A 22,966-nucleotide genomic window follows, 5' to 3' on the forward strand; every position below is an offset into this window, starting at 1 on the left:
GTTTGCACTGCATCAAGACAAAGCAAAAATGACAAACCACAGCACAATAAAAGTCTCTAAAATAAAGCTACTACAGATGATACATCATTCTAAGTTGTCCAGCTGCACTCTCCACGATTTAACAAAATAAGAATACATCTGTTTGGAATTGTGAAGAATAAGCTAGCACAATTAATCAGTTCACTCACCTGGGAACTCTGGGACTGCAGAAGGGACAATTCCTGCTGGTACAGATTGGCTGCAAATGGATAGACATCTGGAAGCTGAGCATCAGGACTAGACAGCTCTTTTATGGTCTGTAATGCATTTCTGTTGTGTATAGCAGTATTGATACGGTAGACTGCTTGCTCCACTAAAGAAAGTGTAGAGACATGCGATAAAGGAGATTTTTATAAATCCGCAAATTCTGGACAGCATTGTGCAGTTATACATCCAATGTAAAACAATACAAAAATTGCACACAATGTTTTTTAATGGTAACGTGCATTCGTTTGCAAGTCTGAATTTTTTTAGGCACAGTATGCTTTGTGTTTAAAAAAAAAATCCCTGCTGCATAAAATCGTGAGGAGCTTACAATTCCCAGACTGCTAACAGGTGCCAACAGTCTATGGTGGCCAATTTGCGTTTAAAAATGCGCACGAAACAAAAAATCTGCTGCATAATACCACTGATGTTTTATATGGACACGAGTTAAAAGGGATACCGGAAGGGGGGGGGTGATGACCCCGTAACAGCTTCCGGGTCCGTTAACCCAGAGCTCCCCGACAATTTTTAGCATATTTTCAGCGTATTTTCACTGTACAATTTCAGGATTTTTGAACAACTGAGATTTGCGGTAAACATTTCAAGTGTGATTGCTCTAAAATCGCAAAGAAGCTCTGCATTCACCGTATTTGCGTTATCCATGAACCCTGAATTGCTAGCGATCGCCGCAGTGAGATCACAGCAATATACTTTTAATTTCACTAACTCTTTTCAATCTGTTAGCGATCGCCGGCGATACAGGAATCGGCGGAAAATGCCCGCAGATCACCTCAGTAAGAATGGGCCCTAAAGCTTTTTGCTTCCTGCGGGACAAGTCTGACAAAATCTTGTCAGAACTGGAAGGAATCGCTGTTAGAAGAAAATGGTGATATTCTGAGTGTAACAGAGTACGAGGCAAGTACGTAATATTTATTATTTGCAGGTACATCATGTATTTATTTTAAATTTTAACTCAGCCATTCCTAAAGCACATTAAGTAGTAAGAGGGACCGCAAATCACAGATGGTATAGGTCAGCCTGGACAAAGCACATTCACTTTCTGCGCATGTGCATTGTCCGGAATCGCTCCAAGATTGACCCAGTTATGTTTTTTTATTTATTCTGGATGGCCTACACAAGTGTTTTAAATTATTTTGTCATGTACCCCTTTTGAAGGTTGTGCTTGCCAAGTACCCCTTGATATAGCAGAGATTTATCTCAAGTACCCCTTGACACAGATATATTTAACCACTTCCCTACCACAGGTTTTTTCCACTTCAAGACCAGAGCAATTTTCACACTATGCACCTCCCATTCATTCGCCAATAACTTTATGACTACTTAACACACTGAAACGATCTATATATTGTTTGCGGGACAAACTAGGCTTTCTTTGGGCAATACTTTTTGCTAAGAATTATTTTATTATATATGCATTTTACAGGGAAGAAGAGAAAAATTGCAAAAATTCATCATTTCTTAGTTTGTAGGTAAAACTGTCACATTTTTTTTTTGCCCATTTGTCCCGTTTATTACAACACTTGAATTGCGTCCCTAGTACAATGTATGGCGATAATATTTTATTTGGAAACAAAGGTGTATTTTTTCAGTTTAGTTTTTTTTATACTATAAACATAATTTTAGGCTTTTATTTACAAAAGCAACATTAATACCGTATATACTCGGCTATAAGTCGAGAAATTTAGGACTGACTCATAGTGCAAAAGTGTGTGTGTGTGTGTGTGTGTGTGTGTGTGTGTGTGTGTGGGCCTTATACACGAGTAGTCCTAAATTTCTTGCCTTATAGCCAGGACGACACCATTCTCTCGCCCCTTGCTGCAGCGATGCGGGCACCAGTGTACTTTGATCCCGCCTCCCTCCAACCTACCCACCACCACCTAAAGGGATTGCCGCTTCTCTCTATCCTCCCCGTGTAATTACCGGTATGTGCAGCGTGGGTGACGTAACCGCCGCTCACAGATAAATCGCCGGGTGCAGCAGCCTCTCTCACTCACGCTGGTTTGTGAACATTTAGCATCGCTCGGGCTTCCGCCTTCCGAAGTCACATGACACTGGTCACATGACACTGGCAGCCGAAGCTTTGCTAATGCTCACAGACCGGCGGCGGCAGGAGTACAAAAGATAAGAGGATGCTGCACCCGGCGATTTAATCTGTGAGTGGCTGCTTTCACTGAAGTGACTGCATGTCACTCTATCAGGAAAGTACGCAAGGATGGAGCTCAGAGAACGCTGGCCGCTGCAACTCTGGGAGGGAGGGGGGAGAGGGGTTTGTTAAAAAAAAAAAAAAGTTTATACGGGACTTAGAGGAGTCTATACTAAAGGATCTAGTACCACAATATAGGGCAAGCAGGGGGACACATACTGACACATAGTGGCAGGAGACTGCGCATGCTTGCCACACTGTAAAGTAACCTGGTGATAAATACTGGCTGCAATGAAGGGGAACAGAATGACAGATTGGCCACACTGAAAGAGGGCAGGGGAACACATACTGACTGCACAGAAAGTGGGATCAAGTGGACACGGATACTTGCCACACTGATAGGGACATTGGGACAGATCAGAGGGATAATGGCTAGGGGCCTGGAGGAGTTATTGGCTGCACTAGGAGGCCAGGAGGGGTTAATGGCTACAATGCTTTATGCAGTGTAGTCCTTAACCCATTCTAGTGCCCAAGTGCAGCCATTAACTTTGCTGGATAGACTTATACTTGAGACATTTAAAAAATCCAGCTTAAGAGAGTGAAATATTGGGGTCGACTTATACACGAGGTCGACTTGTATCCGAGTATATACGGTATATCGACATAACATACATATTTAAAAAGTCCCTAAGGTATCTATTTATGTAGGCTTTTATTTTATGTGGTAATTTTTTTTATTTTTTATTTACAAGTTTTATTTTGGTAACTATGGGTTAGGGGTGGAAGGGGTTTAACAATAGTAAATATTTAAATAAATGTTTGAATGTAAGAGTGTATTATGGTACATTGGGGTGTATATGGTTGTATTTTACTTTTTGGCCACAAGATGGCACTACACTTTCCTTGGGGTTATGAATGAGAGATGCACTCTCTCCCATTCATATCAGCACGGTGAGCAGGGCTGAGAATGGATTATTCTCATGCCCTGTACACAGAAGAACGGCGATGCGGCGGAAACGGCGCTGGAATCGCGATTGGCGGCGGTGAGTAAACAGTGCGTGTATATATATACGCCCCTGATCCGCTAGAGGTAAACACAGGGGCGTATATATACGTAGCAGAAATCTGGAACTGGTTAATAGTAGTACATAGTAATTGTTTCTAAACAGTTTTTTTTTTATTTACCATTTCTTTTAAATTAGCTAAAATACCGATTTGATGGTGTAGTTTAGGACAATAATTTTCTTTAAAAAAAAAAACCAAAAAAACCCCTCTAAATTTGTTATACTTAAAGTGGATCCAAGGTGAACTTTTACTCATTGCATAATTGTGTTCCTTTCCTATTGTTTATAGGACATTCCTCAAGCCAAATACTTTTTTGTTTTTGTTTTAATACTCTAATTCTCTATAAACTAAATAAACCACGCCCACAGGTTTTCAGAGAGCCTTGGCAGTAGCAAGGAGGTCTCAGTCTGGGCAGGAGGAGGTGTTACTAGCCATTGATTTCAGAGGCAGAGGGGAGGAGGGGATTAGGGTTTTTTCACAGGCTTAGTGATCAAGCTACAGTTAAGCCTGCCTCTGTGTAATGTTTACAAAGAACATGGCTGCTGTCATTGTATCACAGGAAGAAATTATTTTCTATTAAAGCTGTTTGTAGCTAGATTTGCTGTGTAAACTATCTAAACTTTAGATAAGATATATAGACAAGTTACTTGTTATAGTTAGTTTTTCATCTCGGATCCGCTTTAATTACATCAAGCCCAAGTATCCCTTGGACCTATCAGAAGTAACCCCTGGGGTATGTTTACCACTGGTTGAGAACCTAGGGCCATATCATCTGATTATTCACGGTTCCTCCTTATTTCTCATTGTACTTAAGGAAGGGATTAAATAGCTGAAATAGACTCCTGCTGTCACACTACTGTACTAAATTCACATGGGAATGTTCTCATTGCAAATTTATCTGTGGGAATTATTATGAGTGAACTTGGTCAAACTTTAAATACACAATTGCAAAACAGACTTTGATTACTTCCCCAGTTTGCATCAGAGAACAGGGACATGAGGATCACCCTTTGGGTAGTACCCTATCTACTTCACTGTTGAACACATATCTTGCAAGTATGAGACCGCTGTCATGAACGATACGGAAAGTTGTGTGTAATCGCCAACGATTTTCGTATGGTCAAGCACCGTTACGGTCATTCTCAAGTTTAAAAGTACTTAGAAGTCTTTTTTTCCCTTTTGCTTTCTCCCCATCACCCACTCTATATGAGAGCAGAGTCCCTTCATGCACTTCACAAGTGGCTCCTTCACACCTAAGGGCCAGTTTCCACTAGTGCAGAGCGATTTCTTTGCGGAAAACGCATAATCTGCGTGCAGAAAATACATGCGAATTTGCGCTAGTGGAAATGGGCCCTAAGTGACGAGCAAATGTTCCTTTCATCAGTAACCAGAGACTGTCCCCAACTGCAGTTTTAAAACTTCCCTCCAAAACTTGAATTCGAACAATGCCAAAATCCCATTTATTAATAATTCTAGATGGGGTTATCACAGAAAGAAAACAAATATATTTTCCGGTTTCTAAAAATTAGAATAATAACTCAGTTAACTTATGACTCGGTTAACTTATAGCATTCTAGCAGCTATGGAAACCGAGTTATTCAGCGGTTGCGGTCCACACATGATAACCTGTCCAAATTAAGTGTCATTTGATCAAACATTGGCCGCAGGTTACAAATCTGCCCTCGGGTTCGCTGTGGGCCAATCCAGACAGAAATGGCAAAGATTATTTGTAAATTGTGTCATTTTTCGCTTGTAACAGTGCCTGCCTATCTCACTCACCAGGGAGTATACACACCCATCTTTTACTAAAAGAGAGCCCACCAAGTCAGATTTTATAAAAGTTTGGTCCCTCAGCATCCATTGGGTCTTCCAAAACTCCATCGACAAAGAACTTCCTCTAGGCATGCGTTCATGAGAGGACCGAGCGCATGCGTTGTTTCAAGGACTAAATATTAATGCCTACATTTGAACTGGACTTTGATTCAATATTTCATATGAACTGCATTCAGCTAAGTAAAGTTATTACCTTTTATTTTAAGCTTTGTGTTTATATGTTAATTAGTTTATGTGAATGTGCGTAATGCATCTTTGTTATTAAAACGTTTAGAATAGTTTTTACGGTTATGACCTGTTCCTGAACATACACAATCGTACTTGCTCCTCCGAAAGCATTACTTTGTGTTCCATAGTATTTTGCATCTACAATTCGTATGCTGGATTCGGGCACAGAAAGACAGATCTGGAGCCAATCCCTCTATACTGCTAAGGGTTAATGAAGTGTTCTCAGTGTGTTAATATTTACAGTCGTGCACTGACTCGCACATGGTGGCAAGCATTTGAATTGTAGGTGTGTGGGGAATCCTTTGGAGTCAGAACGCTCCTCTTGGCTAGTTGGTTCATAGATTGCGACCACATATGGGCATCTATGCGCAAAGTGACAGCGAGACCAAGTTTCTGACTCTGAGCGATTAACCCAATTAAGGATCGGCACTTGCGGTCCTCGACAACCGCCTATATATTTTATTTTTATTGGCAATATTCTACTGCGGTTGCAATCCGCTACTGGCCATAGACACCTTTCAGGGTGAATATTTTTTTTTATAACTTTAGATTAGTTATAATATAATAATAATATATTCCAAGCAATACAAAAAACATCTGAAACCTTTTTTTTTTATACAGCATCTCAACTTCTTTTGGAAATGGGCTTAGAATTAAAAACCGCAATGAGCACATCACTAGTATTGGGCGACCTCTTTACTGTAGAATAATGCTGCAACCAGCAGTAAGGCAAGGAGGTGTGCTGCGAAGCACAAATCCCTCCCAGTAAGGGGGCTATTAAAGCACACCTGGAGTGAGAGGTATATGGCAGCAGGCATAATTATTTTCTTTTAAACAATGCAGATTGCCTGGCTATCCTGCTGGGATTAGCTGCATACTTTTTTCAGGTGTGATTCAGACACTACAAGCCAAAATGCTCCGCCTGGCAGACTGCTGACCAGGTGGCCATCGAGAACTGCTGTACACACGCAGGATTATCGTCCGCCAAAGCAGAATTTAATCTAGCATGTGTACAGACCTGAAGGGACTTAGGCCTGGTGCACACTGAGCGGTTTTTGTAGCGGTTTCCAAACCGCTTCTGCCTGTGAAAACGCTTGGCTAATGTATTTCAATGGGATGGTGCACACCAGCGGTTTGAGATTTTTAGCAAACCGCAAACATGGGTCCTGCAGCACTTTTGCGGTTTGCAGAATCGTTTCTGCATTAATGTAGAGTATAGCAAAATCTCAAACCGCTCTGGAAAACGCTAGATCAGAGCGGTTTTCCAGGCGTTTTTGTTACAGAAGCTGTTCAGTAACAGCTTTTACTGTAACAGTATTTGTAATCTGCTACACAGAAACGCTCCAAAAAAAACACTAGGCATGTTTAGAAAACCTCTCTAAACATGCCTAGAATCGTTCTGAAATCTGCTCCAAAAACCTGTACTGTTTACAGGATCTGCTAGCGGTTTTGGTGTGCACTGGGCCTTAATCAGCCTAGACAAAGTTTTATCCATGATATAAAAAAAAAAAAAAAAAAAAAAAAAGTTCGAAAAAGTTTGGCTCCAGGATTAAAGTGTCTCCAGGTGTCTGTTGGATGAACTGCTGGGAATGCCTATAAAGGGTTTGACAATGACTTGGATGTCTACAGGTATATAGCGATCGGTTATAGGCATTTGTAAATTGCACTTCCATGGAAGAGTATGGGGGTGGGGCTGAAAAGAAAAGTATTAGGAGGGGCTTGTCCACTAATTTGAACTGTAGCAATATTCATCTGCCCATGGGATCAATAATGTACTTGGAATTTAAACAGTTTATTTTAGTGACAAAACTACTATAAAATTTCTTTAAACTTTAACCAAGCAATCACCACCCTCACATTCTCTTCAGTACAGGCACCATTACTTACAGGCATATTCTCTGCTGGCATTTTGATTGGCAGCATCAATTCCAGCTTGCAATTCTTCCTTTTCTAGTAGATCCATAAAGCCTAGCTCCTGTAACACAAATATTGTCTTATAGAGCAGTGTTTCTCAACATTTTCTTGGTACGTACCCCTTTTTAAAAGCTTGTACTCGCCGAGTACCCCCTAGCATAGTAAACGTTATCACAAGTACCCCTTGACAAATAAATATTTAATCGTAGTACATAATAATTGGTTCTAAACAATTTCCAAACATTTACTATCGCTTTTAATTAGCTAAAATACTAATTTGGTGTTGTTTATGTAGGATTTATCATTTTCTAAAACTCTAAATTTGTTATACTTGGTTAAGTATATCAAGCAGGAGTACCCCCTGGAACCATCAGACGTACCCCTTGGGGTACGCGTACCGCATGTTGAGAACCTAGGTTATAGAGAATGCCTCCAAATGCTTTAGGGCTGGTTCACACTTGGAGCTTTTTTGCAGCGCTTTGCTGATCGCCGGAGAACAGCAAAGCGCTGCTACTAATGTATCCCTATGGATACATTCACACTGCAGCGCTTGCAATTTTGAACAAACGTGCTGCATGCAGTGCGATTGCACTGTGATTCTCATTCTATTGAACAGGATTCACAAGTGCAAATCGCTCTGATGTTGCCTGCCGAATCGCGATCGCGGACCCGAACACAATCGCCGGGAAGCGGTGGGAAAGTGACCAATGTGAACCGGCCCTTACACAGCTTTGAGAAGTGGTTGGAAGAGTTTGCAGAGTCAACAGCATTTTAAATGCAAATAGCTGTCAGACATTAAGGCAGGGAACACAGTTGCTTAAAATCATGTCTGTTTCTGCAACACGAAAACACACATAATACAATCGCAGTGCACTGGGAACAATGTGCGATTTCCTACAGTGGGGAAAATATAGCCGGCACTGCTGCTTTTTATCGCACAAAGTGTGCAATTCACTATTGCCCACAGTCAGCTGTTCTTAGCTGGATGCCAGTAATGCAGATTAATCCACAGGAAAATGCTGCCATTTTTCCACGGGCTCAAATGTAATCCCTGCCTGAACAAATGGATGTTGCATTTGTTCACTGCATAGTGAATGCACACACACAAAAACATTTCTGAAATGCCATCATTCACTTCCATTGTAAAAAAAACACTGATAGACATTACTATTGTTAAACAATATAACATGTATGGATGCTGTAAAAGTGTCCATGCAATGCAAACTAGCGCTAAAAGTAAGAGAAGATTCTAAACCCCTTCCAAAACTATGAGAGGATTTTTTTTCCTCCAGAGCTAGGCTGTAAACAAACTCACCAGAGCTTTCTGTTCTCGGTCATTTTTAAGCTGCTCCAGGTACCAGTCTGCATTTTCCCGCTGTAGCCTGCGCAGCAAGAGTGCAGAGTCCTGCAGAGCTGTATAAAGGCTACTTGCATCCTTCCTCTCCAGTGCATCATCTACATACTCCAAAGTTGCTTGTACTGCAAGAGAAAAAGTAGATGAAAATGAAATATAGAGTAGAGGAAGTGGTGAGGGGAAAAGGAGGCGAGAGTAAAAGTGTGTAAGTGTGTGTGTGTGTGTGTGTGTGTGTGTGTGTGTGTGTGTGTGTGTGTGTGTGTAGAATGGGAAGTAAATGAGGGTGGTTGGAGGAGAGGGAAGGAGCGGACGAGGAGAATGGGAAGTGACGAGGGAAAAGGGAAGGGGAGAAGAGTGGGAAGGACACCAAAGACAGTAGTAGAAACTAGACTAAAGTTTGAAGCACAACACATAACCAGGTAAGTGTATGCCAGCCTATACTGTAACAAACTTTCAAAATAACCATGATGCATTCCAAGTGAAACATTACCATTGACTTTATTGACGTTTCCCTGTATCTCAGCTTGCGTCAGACACCGATCATAAACATCCTGGCCATCTGCAGAATTCTTAAGGGCCTGCAGGAATTAAAAAATGAAAGGAAAGGTAAGTGGCAGTATATAGGCCATTTAAAAGACAAACGATCAGCTCTTTTCTGCACCTGCTCTCCCCTTAAAAGCCAAGTCCCAGCAAGATGACCAAGACTACCCTTGCTTGGGTCATTTAAAGTAAACCTGAAGCAAATAAATAAATAAATAAATATGATATGAATTTCATGTGTAGTACGGATAAGACATAGAACAAAAACTAGCAAAGAAAATAGTCATTTTTATTTTTAGTTCTATAGCTTTTTTTTTTATATAACATTGCACCACCCTGTCATATCTGAAGTTTACAAACCACTCTCTGTATTTTAAAGAGAACCCGAGGTGGGTTTTACAAATCCTAATTGCATACAGAGGCTGGGTCTGCATATACAGGGAGTGCAGAATTATTAGGCAAATGAGTATTTTGACCACATCATCCTCTTTATGCATGTTGTCTTACTCCAAGCTGTATAGGCTCGAAAGCCTACTACTAATTAAGCATATTAGGTGATGTGCATCTCTGTAATGAGAAGGGGTGTGTTCTAATGACATCAACACCCTATATCAGGTGTGCATAATTATTAGGCAACTTCCTTTCCTTTGGCAAAATGGGTCAAAAGAAGGACTTGACAGGCTCAGAAAAGTCAAAAATAGTGAGATATCTTGCAGAGGGATGCAGCACTCTTAAAATTGCAAAGCTTCTGAAGCGTGATCATCGAACAATCAAGCGTTCCATTCAAAATAGTCAACAGGGTCGCAAGAAGCGTGTGGAAAAACCAAGGCGCAAAATAACTACCCATGAACTGAGAAAAGTCAAGCGTGCAGCTGCCAAGATGCCACTTGCCACCAGTTTGGTCATATTTCAGAGCTGCAACATCACTGGAGTGCCCAAAAGCACAAGGTGTGCAATACTCAGAGACATGGCCAAGGTAAGAAAGGCTGAAAGACTCATCACTGAACAAGACACACAAGCTGAAACGTCAAGACTGGGCCAAGAAATATCTCATGGTTTTATGGACTGATGAAATGAGAGTGAGTCTTGATGGGCCAGATGGATGGGCCCGTGGCTGGATTGGTAAAGGGCAGAGCGCTCCAGTCCGACTCAGACGCCAGCAAGGTGGAGGTGGAGTACTGGTTTGGGCTGGTATCATCAAAGATGAGCTTGTGGGGCCTTTTCGGGTTGAGGATGGAGTCGAGCTCAACTCCCAGTCCTACTTCCAGTTTCTGGAAGACACCTTCTTCAAGCAGAGGTACAGGAAGAAGTCTGCATCCTTCAAAAAAAACATGATTTTCATGCAGGACAATGCTCCATCACACGCGTCCAAGTACTCCGCAGCGTGGCTGGCAAGAAAGGGTATAAAAAAAAAAGAAAAACTAATGACATGGCCTCCTTCTTCACCAGATCTGAACCCCATTGAGAACCTGTGGTCCATCATAAAATGTGAGATTTACAAGGAGGGAAACCAGTACACCTCTCTGAACAGTGTCTGGGAGGCTGTGGTTGCTGCTGCACGCAATGTTGATGGTGAACATATCAAAACACTGACAGAATCCATGGATGGCAGGCTTTTGAGTGTCCTTGCAAAGAAAGGTGGCTATATTGGTCACCGATTTGTTTTTGTTTTTGAAAGTCAGAAATGTGTATTTGTGAATGTTGAGATGTTCTATTTGTTTCACTGGTAAAAATAAATAATTGAAATGGACTGCAACGTGTAAAAATGTACACATTGAACCAGTAACGCGCAAAAATGTATGTGTTAATGTTCCTGCACTAGCGGGAATGCGTAAAAACGTACGCAATGCGGCCCCCGACCTCCAAGTTCGGCAAGCTGCCAGTGGGGGACTGTAGCAGCATTGAGTGACTACGAGGGCACAGGATGGCTGCATGGGGCTGGTAGAAGCCCCAGGTAAGTGAAACACTTTTTTTATTTTGCTTGAACCTTCCCTTTAAGTTGCCTAATAATTATGCACAGTAATAGTCACCTGCACACACAGATATCCCCCTAAAATAGCTAAAACTAAAAACAAAATAAAAACTACTTTCAAAAAATATTCAGCTTTGATATTAATGAGTTTTTTTGGGTTCATTGAGAACATGGTTGTTCAATAATAAAATTATTCCTCAAAAATACAACTTGCCTAATAATTCTGCACTCCCTGTAATGCCCAGCCTCTGTTGCTATATCATCTCCCCCAGGGCCCCCCCCCCCGCGCTCTGCTGTGCCCCCCAAATTGAACCGCTGTGCTAGCGACACAAAGCGTCACCAGCAGGCTGTTTACATGTATACTGTCATTCTCGCCGCTCCCCCGCCTCCTCTTTGTCACCGCTCCCCGCCCGCGTCCCTTCCCTCCACGCTGATTGGGGAGGGAAGGGACCGTTTCTCATTGTTTCCTTGATGTTTAGGGGCTTCATAAAATAAAACTGGTTTTTCTACCCAGTGGGTCAAAGAGCTCAGAGAGGCTCTTTTGCAAAGATAACAACTGAAGTTTAACTCTTTCTGTACTGGAAAACAATACAAGGCTTCTTTCTTTGCTACTAATGTTCAACTTCTTAGCTGTACTACACATACAATTCAATGGCCTCGATTCATAAAGGGTTGTGCGATAAAAATAATAATAATAAAAAAAAAAAATCAGGCCCTTCATCCTTCCTCTTATCAGATCTTTGGAGAGTTAGGGTGTTGGGTGAGGTGAGGGGTGCGGGCAGGCAGCTGTAATCTCTCATTCACTCTTCACACTGTCCTGCTTGTATAAACAAAACACCACATTGACAGTAGTGTGTTGTGGGTGGGCGAATTTCATTGAGGCAGGGAACACACTTGTCTTTCAGTTTTCTGCGCGTTTTTCTGCACACCAAGCGTTTTTCATAACAACATGAATGTTTTTTCCACAGCAGCTAATTTAATTGATACAGAAAACTGACAAAACTTGGAGAATCATAATGCAGAATCTCAATGTGTTTTTCACGTTCAGGAAAAAAAAAACTAAGTGCGAACTTGCCCATTGATTAACATCAGTTCTCAAACACATTAAGCAATACAGTTATTACATACCATACATCACATTTTACATATCATACATCACATCACAATCAAACTCCCTTCTGCCTATTTAAAAAGAGACTCTGAAGCGAGAATAAATCTCGCTTCAGAGCTCATAGTTAGCAGGGGCATGTGTGCCCCTGCTAAACCGCCGCTATCGCGCCGCTAAACGGGAGTCCCTTCACCCCCAAACCCCCCACTGCAACACTTGGTCGCTCCTGGAGGCAGGGCTAACGGCTGCAGCCTGCCTCCAGTCGCGTCTATCAGCGGCGCATCGCCGCCTCTCCCCCGCCCCTCTCAGTGAAGGAAGACAGAGGGGCGGGGGAGAGGCGGAGATACGCGCTGACAGACGCGCGTGGGGCAGGGCTGCGGCGGTTAGCCCTGCCCCAACCAGGAAGCGCTCCCCCACTGCACCGAGGGAATTTGGTGGATCAGGGACCCCCGTTAAGCCGCGGGATATCGGCGGTTTAGCAGGGGCACACATGCGCCCCTGCTATTTATGAGGTCTGAAGCTAGATTTATTCGCTTTACCTTTAACAGAATTAGTACTAGGCGCTAGCTTCATCTCGAACCCATCTTGGAGAAAGTCTAGCACTGAACTAGCAAGGTCAAAATTCTTATTTGTAGTGCACCATGACAAAAACTTTCCAAAAACTTTTCAATACATTTTCTGAGTTACTGGTTTTCTGCATTTCATGAGTCTCAATAACTTTTTCTGAGATACCCTTTTTTCTTAGAATCACCCTTTCAGGATCCAAGCTGCCAGTTTGAATAACTTTGGCTTTGGATGACTCAAGAGGCCCTTGCATCAATAGATCCTGTCGTATCAGGAGAGGAAACTGAGCTTTCTCCGATAATTTCGACAGGTGGCATACCAGTGCCTTTTTGGCCTCTTTCTTTTTGTAGTTTTATCAGAACCTGAGGTATGAGCATCAATGGAGGAAAGGCATAACAGATTGTATTGCCATGGGAGACTGAGTGCGTCCAATCCCAGAGACCCTGGGCTCCTGTGAAGGGAGAAAAAAATGATTCACTTTTGCATTGTCTGGGGAGGCAAAGAGATCTATGTCTGGACTTCCGAAGATCTCTGATACCATGCGAAAAACTTCCGAATAGGGACTCCATTCCGACTGAATTACTTGTGGTCGACTTAAAAAATCCGCTTCCCGATTTAACACTCCTTTTATATGAATTGCAGACAAAGATAGAACTCTGAGCTCTACCCAATTGAAGGTTTCTGAGGATAAGAACATGAGATCCCTGCATCTTGTCCCACCGTTATCCCAAGTAAGCAACTCTTTACATTGTCGGAAAAAATCAAAACATGCTTGCCCTCGATCATTTCCTGAAATGCTAGGAGGGCTTCCTGAACTGCCATCAGTTCTCTGAAATTGGACGAGTTTTTTTTATTATGGCCGGGGCCCAAGGACCCTGTGTATGCTGCCCCAGAGCTGTTGCATCTTAGCCCCATGAACTCGCATCTGTGAAAATGGGTTCAATTGTCTCCACCACCTTCCTTTCTGCAAATTCTCCTGATTTAGCCACCATTGGGCTCGATTCACAAAGCCATGCAAACTGTTTAGCACGGGTGTGCTAAACAGTTAGCACGTGAAGTGCCGTTGGCGGACTTTTGCGCAAAGTGCCGCGATCGCGCGAATTGCGGCACTTGTGCGCGCAAAAGTCCGCCAACGGCATTTCACGTGCTAACTGTTTAGCACACCCGTGCTAAACAGTTTGCACGGCTTTGTGAATCAAGCCCATAGTAGGCTGAATCTCACTGGATCTGGAATGACAATCCGAAAATGGTGAGCATGGATACATTACGTTAGCTCCCTTGTGTGATTGGTAAGATGCGCTATCTGTCCCAGGAGAGGACGTCAGGATGTGTGCTCCTAATCCCTAGATAGGTTTGATGCAATGAATATTTGCATGTCTGCACTATGCATGTTACAGGGCCAGAGTTAGGACACCTGTGTTTACCTGGGTACTTCTGCGTAGTGTAAGTGACTAAGCATGAGAATGCATTCTTCTGTGAACTAAGACCCCGGCTTTTAACTTAGCTGTAGGGATAACAGTGGTGCCTGGATGAGTGAATCTGTGAATGCATTTGTTTGAACATTTGCATGCGAGAGTGCAAAGGGTTAATAGATTTTTGCTGTTTTCTGGCCACACCCCCTTCAGCACCTCCCTTTCCTTAATAACTTATTTAATGTCCTAACTAGAGGCGATGTGCCTGGATATGTGTATTTTTTTCTTGTTCCTGACCCCTGTGGCTAGGGTTTTAATTCAGTGCACTCCCTCCTTCCCCTGTATGTGTTTTTTTTGTCAGCATGCACACAGCTTATGCTGGTGTATGTGCATGGTGCGCATGGATACATTACGTTAGCTCCCTTGTGCGATTGGTAAGATGCGCTATCTGTCCCAGGAGAGGACGTCAAGATGTGTGCTCCTAATCCCAAGATAGGTTTGATGCAATGAATGTTTGCATGTCTGCACTATGCATGTTACAGGGCCAGCCGATACTAGATCCTCTGTCTGTGCAAACACCAGGAGATCGTCCAAATAAGGGACAATTGAGATTCCCTCCAGTCTCAGCTCCTTCATAACTTCTGCCAGAACTTTCGTGAAAATACGAGGAGCTGATGCAATGCCGAAAGGCAGAGCCTGAAATTGAAAATGGTGAATCCGAAACTGATCTCGGATCGCAAATCTCAAATACTTTTGATGGCCTGAAAAAATTGGTATGTGCAGGTCCTGAAGGTCCCCCTAAAATGGGTTTAGAGACTGCAGATTCAGAATGAATCTGTTTGCTTTCTTTACCAGAAAAACGTGAGAATAATAATTAAAACGGTAACCCTGTTTTATAATCTGAAAAACAAAAGGATCGGGATTTAACTTTTCCCACTCTGCCTGAAAAAACGTTAATCTGCCCCCACTGGTAAGACGTCATTTATTCTGCTTGGGGGGAATGGAACTCCCGAGCGTGAAGCCTCCTTTCCCCTTTACCTTTCGGAAAGGACCACTTCTTCTGCACATTCCGATTCTTATTAGGCCAAGATGTAGCCTGCTCATTAGCCTGTTTCTTAGCCACAAAGGGTTTCTTACCCCTCAAGACTTTCTATTCGGGAATTGTTTTCCCTTTTCTGCGTAACGGGATAGCACATTATCCAACTCTGTCCCAAAAAGAAGATTGCCCTCAAAAGGAATGGAACATAACCTATTTTTGTGGGTTAGATCACCCTCCCAGGTTTTCTGCCGTACCGCCCGTCTGGCAGAATTTAATGAGCGCAGCATTGCGTGCAATAATCCTAACCATCTCTGTAATAGAATCCAGGGCTGTGGAGTCGGAGTCGTGGAGTCGGGGCAATTTTGGGAGCCTGGAGTCAGGAAAAAAATGCAGCGACTACGACTCCTAATGAATTTAAGCTGTAATTAAAATAGAAAATATGATACAATTTTCTATTTCTCAGATAATAGTCATCATAAATAATTTATACATACAGTAATAGCTGTGCCTAGTCCACAAAAATGAAATTAACCAATCAAAATTAGTTACTTGTGCTGCTTCAATAAAGCAGTCCCCGTATTTTTAAAGTCATATATACACATCTGATTGTGATTGTATACCGTATATACTCGCAAGCAAGCAGAATTTTTGAGCCCCCAAAAGTGGGGGGGGGGGGGTCGGCTTGCTTGCGAGTCACGTTGGTCGTAGGCCCCAACAACACCCCCCCATCCATACACATCGCCATTACAGGAAGCCACTCTGCCTACAGCTTCCTGTCATCATGCAGCAGCCGCCGTGGAGCGAGCTGCTGTGAATTATTTACATGCCCTGGGAGACGGAGAGGGGACTATTGGAAGCCGCAGGGTAAGCTAATAGCAGCGGGGGGGGGGGGGGGGGGGGGGGGAGGATGGGTGAGGAGGTGGGCACTATCTGTCCAATACCGAGCACTATACTAGCTATGCTGAACACTATACTAGGCACTATATTAGCTATACCGAGCACTATACTAGCTATACCGAGCACTATACTACCTATACTGTGCACTATACTAGCTATACTGAGCACTACCTACCTATACTGAGCACTATACTAAGGCACTATACTAGCTATACTGGGCACTACCTACCCATACTGGGCACTATATTATATTAACTATACTGGGACACACTGGGAGGGGGGGGGGGGCGTTTGAATCACCCAGCCAGCATTTCCTACCCCCGGCTTATATGAGGGTCAATCATTTTTTCCTGGTTTTTCAGGAAAAAGTTGGGGGGGGGGGGGGGGTCGGCTTATATGCGGTATATGTGTACACAGGAATCTCATATATACTAAATAACATCTATGCTGTAAGTATAAAACCTGATGTACAGCCGTGTCACAAATAGAGCTGGTCAATGAGATGGAAATAATTCTGCGTTGATTCTGATTTATGCAAATATAAGCACTCTTTGCTCATGAAATCAAATAATTTGATATATTAAAATTTGGGTTGGTGACCATGAATTAAATGGTACCTGAGAAGGATGAAAAGAAAAAGTTTTATACATACCTGGGGCTTCTTCCAGCCCCCTTCAGGCTAATCAGTCCCTCGCTGTCCACCTCCACCACCTGGATCTTCTGCTATGAGTCCTGGTAATTCAGCCAGTCAGCGCAGTCCGACCGCATGCCGCTTCCACAGCCAGGAGCATTCTGCACCTGCGCAATAGTGCTGCGCAGGTGTAGTACACTCCCGGCGGCAGAGTGTGTGCATGCGCACTACGCCAGACTGGCTCAAGTAACTGAACTCATAGCAGAAGATCCAGGTGGCGGGGGAGGACAGCAAGGCACTGATTAACCTGAAGGAAGCAACAAGTATGTATAAAACTTTAATTTCATCTGTATCAGGTTTACTTTGTTACACAGTAGTACTATACTCTACATATGCACTCTCCACAGAGCTGCAGGGAATCCACTGAGAATGCTGTGCACATTGAACACAGAGATGTTGTCTATCACCCATAAACCTGGTTCAGATTGTGCATGAAGAATGTGTAATAGAGGAAGAATCCCCTCATTCTCCTGCAGAGTACCTGCACATCGGAGTCGAGTGGAGTCGGAGTCGGTGGATTTTTGTACCGACTCCACAGCCCTGATAGAATCCGCGAAAAAAGCGACAGCTCTCAGAACCACCGGTAAAGAAGCCGCATAATCTTTAAAAGGCGCTCCTTTAGCGATCTGAGAAATTAGAATACCCATCCAAATTCTTAAATTGCGAGATATGCACGTGGCTGAAATCCCGGGAAGGAAACCAAATGCTGCCGATTCCCAAGCCTGTTTAAGAAGACTCAACCCTATTATTCATAGGGTCTTTAAAGGGACTCCGAGCTCAAGTAAAAAAAGAAAGTTGTACTCACCCGGGGCTTTTTCCAGCCCAATGCTGGTCGGGAGGTCCCACGACGGCGTCCTGGCTCCTCTCCTAGTCCCCGCTCCGGAATGGCTGACCGGCCGCAGCCCGGGCGACACTCAGCAGAGTGTCGCCCGGGCTGCGGCCGGTCAGCCATTCCGGAGCGGGAACTAGGAGAGGAGCCAGGACGCCGTCGTGGGACCTCCCGACCAGCACTGGGCTGGAAAAAGCCCCGGGTGAGTACAACTTTCTTTTTTTACTTGCGCTCGGAGTCCCTTTAAGAGTTCCTGCATCCTCAAATGACAAATCAGAATCCTTTGAATATTTTGCTAATGCTGCATCCAATTTAGGACATTTAGTCCATTTATCAATATCAGTCTGGGCAAAATGGTATTTCCTTTTGGCTGACTTAGGGACAAAAACGTCTTTCAGGATTTTGCCATTGTGAAGAAATAATTTCCTGCAATGACTTATGGATAGGAAAAAAAAAAAAAAAAAACTCTATCCGTAGGCCTAGCTAAGCCAGAGTAAACTAGGTCCTGAGGAGTTAATTCTGTGACTGTTTCTTTAATTTGCTCTGTAGCATAAACAGCTTTAACTACTTCAGGATTCTGCATACGCTTAAGTACGCTCCTGAATCCTGAAGTGGATTCCATGGAAATGGCCGTTCCATGTCAGTTCACGGAGGGTGTCTCCGTGAACACCCTGCGAGCCGCCGATCGCAGCTCGCAGGGTAAATGTAAACACACAGGGAAGATTTTCCCCGGTGAGCTGAAGACACTTGGTTCTTTACTAGCCAGGACAAGCCAACTAATCAAGTGGAGGAATGGCAGAGGGTTTCCCTTTAGGGTGTGGACCTGCCAGAAGAGTCCCTGTGTTGAAAAAGGGCAGAAGCCCCAAGTTACTTTTTCAGGGACCTGAACACATCAGAAGTATGAAAGCCTTGTACCTTCGTATGACAGGGGTTAGGGCAGAAGGGTGAAAGAACAAGCTCTTCATTCAGGTGGAACTCCAAGGCTACCTTAGAAAAAGAGAATGGGAGAAAGCACAGTACAGCCTTGTCCCTATGGGAAGTCAGGTAGAGGTGCTTAATCAACAAAGCAGCAAACTCTGATACCGCCAAATTAATGTGATGGTCAGCAGGAAGGCAACATTATGGATTAGCATATCAGTAGCAACTTCTGCCATGGGCTCAAAGGGAGACCTGCTGGAGTGCCGATAGTTCAATTTTTAGTTCACTAGGGGAAGCAAATGTATGGAAGTTGCCACATAAGTTACCAGTCAAGCGAAGGTCTTGCTTAGGTTTGTACTGAGTGGTCTTGAAGCAAAAAAGCATGGGGACAAGATCTGACATTTGAGTGTGCTTAGTGAAAGCTCTTGGTCTACCCTCATTTGCAGAAAGAGGATTATTTTGGATGTGAAGTATGACCAGGGGTCTGACAAGCTCTCTTCATACCACTGGAAAACAACAGTGATGATCTGTGGAAAACCCTTTCAACAAAGATGCCTTTGTTCTAATGATAGATAGTGAAAGTCTTTTTTCCTCATCAAACAAGTGGATCACAACTAGCAGGCAATCAAGTTTATCACCCATGAAAGTGGATTTAACAGTGGGCCCTGCCAGTTTAGGGATATGAAGATTGTCAGTACCTTTTCTCACTCGATTTTGATGAGCCATGGGATGAGGGGAAGTGGAAAGAAAGCATACACAAGTTTAAATCAGGTCCATGTTACATACAGAATGAGCCGGATCCAGTTCACTTTATCTCCTAAAGTTTCTCCTAGATTCATGTTTCATCTATTTAAAATAACTTCTGTACTCTGCAATTTAAAAAAGTACCAAAAAGTAGGTGAATGCTTATTGTCAAAATGATTGAGTATTTTCTTGCTTGCTGGTGGATGAACGTCATTTTATTCATAATATGAAAATATCACTTAGGAGAAAACTAAGGAGGAAAAGTGAATTGGATCAAGCCCAATGTCTGCCATATCATCTTTGTTGCTGAACATCTGACTAAAAACCAGAGAGGAATAACTGCGCTCCTATGGCAAAAGTTCAGGGGATCGCAGCAAAAACACTTCTCTCCATAATACACTAGTCACAAAAAGTTCTTGTCCCAATTAGATAGATGAGCGATGCCATAAAACATGAATTCAAAAAATGTCAACAGATGGGGTTCCCCAGAGATGGCATAAGCTGTTGACTTCTGTTATGAGTTCCATCTTAGGATTTAATGTAGATGTCTGATAGTGCTGGGATGTTGTGTTCCACCCAATCTAGTATATTTGATACGTCTGCCATAGTCAGCTCTGCTCCTGGTGAGCCGTTGATTGTTCACATGAGCGATGAATGTTGCATTGTCCACTTAGATCCGTACTAGTCTGCACTAAACCATCTTCTCACGGAGACCCTGTGCGGTTTGGTCCTCTGGGACACCTTCTCACTCCTGTAGGCTAGCATCTGTGGTCTGGATCCTCCATGATTGAGAAAGTGGGATCAGTTGATATCTTTCAGAGTCCCTAGCTATTTGAGTCAGTATGCTGGCCTTGTCCAGCACAAGTTGGAACCCCTTATAGTGAGTATAGACACCTAGGCTCATATGCAATTCACTTTTTCACCTGAATTTTCTGCTAGGAAATTATTTTTTTAAAATAACTTTCCAACTAAAAAAGTAGGTGAAAAAGGACAATCAAAATTATTTTGAGTATTTTCTTGCTTTCTGGTGGCTTACACAGCATTTTATTGACAAGTTTAAAAACATCACCTAGGAGAAAAAAAACTTAGGAGAAAAAGTTAATTGCATGTAGGCCCTAGAGTAACCAGGTGTGAAACTGCACAAACCAAACAGCTTGTACTGCTAATTTCTCATACATCATCGTTTTTTAGAAGCACAAAGTGGTTGAAGAATATCCTATTTCTCCCAGGGGAATGCGGAGAAACCACCAATGGAGCAGGGTATTCTGGATCACTGCAATCAGTACATGGGGAGAGGAATGTTGTATCCCATGTGTTTGAGGGAAAACGAAGGAGACTACCTATACCGGAAGTGACTTTGCGGTGTTTCCTCATGCAGGCAGTCTTGTTGTTGGTCCAGTTAGCATGCCATCGGTATGTGTTCTTAAAGGGAGGCAGGTCTGACTACTTCAACGCCGGATTTAGGTCTCAGCATTTGAGCCACAGGGTAAAATGTTGGGCGACTGTCAAGGCGCCATATGCTGCGCCGCTGACATTGTTCAGAAGCCCCCAGTCTAAAACTTGATATGAACATACCAGCTCTTGCTGTCCGATGGAAAGTTCCAAAACTGTTCACAGCTTCCACTCCTGTGTGGACAGGAAATACTGACAAGTGAAGCGGATGGCACCCTATTTATTCCTAACCTTTTCACTCCTATTTCCTGTCAAGGTGCGGCTTACCAATAAGAAAACCCCAGGGCCATTGTCCTAGATACGGCCCAGGAAAAATATAAAGGCAAGTTCTAAGTAGTATTGGTACTACACACACACACACACACACACACTAATTTCAGACACTTGAAATTAGGCTCAGATCAGTAGATGCTTCTCACCTTATTATGAGCATTTGTCATCTTTGTAGACTTGGCTTGATAGAGAAGCTCCTGGTACACAGCTGCCAGCCTCTCCTGCAGGTTAACTAGCATGGCATTAGGGTTCCTTAGGGCCGTTATAGTGTCCTGCACCACACCTCTTCCCACAGCTTCATTGATGGCAATAACAGCAGCATGAACTAAGAGAGATACACATTTTATTTTTCTAAGCAATAAGGTGATTGCATATACCTGCAATTAAAGTGGGATACAACTCCAACAAAAAACATTCAATGAAAAGGTTTCCCACTTTTTTTACAGTTACCATATTTGCTTTTGTGCACAATTATTGTCGGTTTACAAATTACAATTTCCCAAAGTACAGTTTATCTGCTCTGAAAGCTGCGATCACATTTTACTGCATAGCTCAGTGGTTCCCAACCTTTTGGAAGTTGTCACACTAAACTCGCAGATATCTGTAACACATCACATATGTATAACAGAAAAATACTAATAACCCCAAAAAAATGGAGGGAAAGGGTGCACTATCTTGAATGCACTTAAAGAGGAGCTGTCAGCCATACTATCAGAAAAAAAAACCCAAAACAAACATATATAAGAAATACCTCCCCTACTTACATAAGTATTGCACTGTCATTTCGATTTTAGTGATTTTTCTATAGTAAAAAGAGAAAATCCTTCTTAGGATTCTCCATTTTAACTGTGTATCTTGAAGCCAATCATGATGTAATTTCCTCCCTTACGCTCCTCTACCTGATTGTGTATGCATTGACCGCCTTCCTCCCAGTCTCCGGGCACACCCACCCAGCTCTGCAATAGAAAGTGCACTGTCTCAGCAGGCAAATATTGGCCAATCAGAGAGGAACAGAGGTATGGGAGGGGAAACCAGGAAGGAAAGAGGCTTCAGCCAATCAGGCTGCATTAATTAGTTAAGTCTGAGGGGAAAGTAAAGAAGCAAAAAAAAAATATAAAAAAAATAATGACTCGCACATCTGCACTAGAGCGGATACGATCGTGTTCGGCTATTTCTGCCTTAGAATGAAGAACCGCTATTGCACCTGCGTAGGCTCGCGGTAGGTAAATGTTTACCTCGCAGCTGTTCAGGGGTCGTAGAGCTAGATTGCCGGGACGAAGGAGGACGCCTCGTTAGGATCAAAAGGCTTCCCCCTCCCGAGGTAAGTATTCCCAAGAAGGGGTTGGGTTTGTTACAGGTTTTCTTTAAAAATGAAGCCTGGGACCTGTGGCTTCAGTGAGACAGTTAGGGTGGGTGGACGGCCCCCCCCATTTGAAATGACCACACAGCACCATACAATTTGCGCCGCATGTTATAGCCGTTGTGCCTGCGCCCCCCCCCAAAAAGAAAAAAAAACCTTCAGATTCAATATAGGAATTTAGGTAGCCAGGCGCCCCCGGTATAGGTAGCTAGGCGCAGGTGCCCCCGGTATAGGTATCCAGGCGCCCCCAGTATAGGTATCCAGGCGCCCCCAGTATAGGTAGCCAGACGTAGGTGCACCCCAGTATAGGTAGCCAGACGTAGGTGCACCCCAGTATAGGTAGCCAGACGTAGGTGCACCCCAGTA

The 22,966-nt window shown here is 43.2% G+C and overlaps 1 protein-coding gene across 1 annotated transcript in view; it reads right to left on the reverse strand.

The window, feature by feature from the left end:
- IQGAP3 (IQ motif containing GTPase activating protein 3) overlaps positions 1-22,966 on the reverse strand; it is a 186,238-nt gene that overhangs the window by 120,326 nt on the left and 42,946 nt on the right. Inside the window, 5 exon segments of the mRNA XM_068253575.1 lie at positions 189-352; positions 7,421-7,508; positions 8,763-8,926; positions 9,292-9,379; positions 21,387-21,565. Of these exon segments, the coding sequence (XP_068109676.1) occupies positions 189-352; positions 7,421-7,508; positions 8,763-8,926; positions 9,292-9,379; positions 21,387-21,565 (683 nt within the window).

Source organism: Hyperolius riggenbachi, chromosome 9 (assembly GCF_040937935.1).
Source record: "Hyperolius riggenbachi isolate aHypRig1 chromosome 9, aHypRig1.pri, whole genome shotgun sequence".
NCBI classification, from domain to species: Eukaryota; Metazoa; Chordata; class Amphibia; order Anura; family Hyperoliidae; genus Hyperolius; species Hyperolius riggenbachi.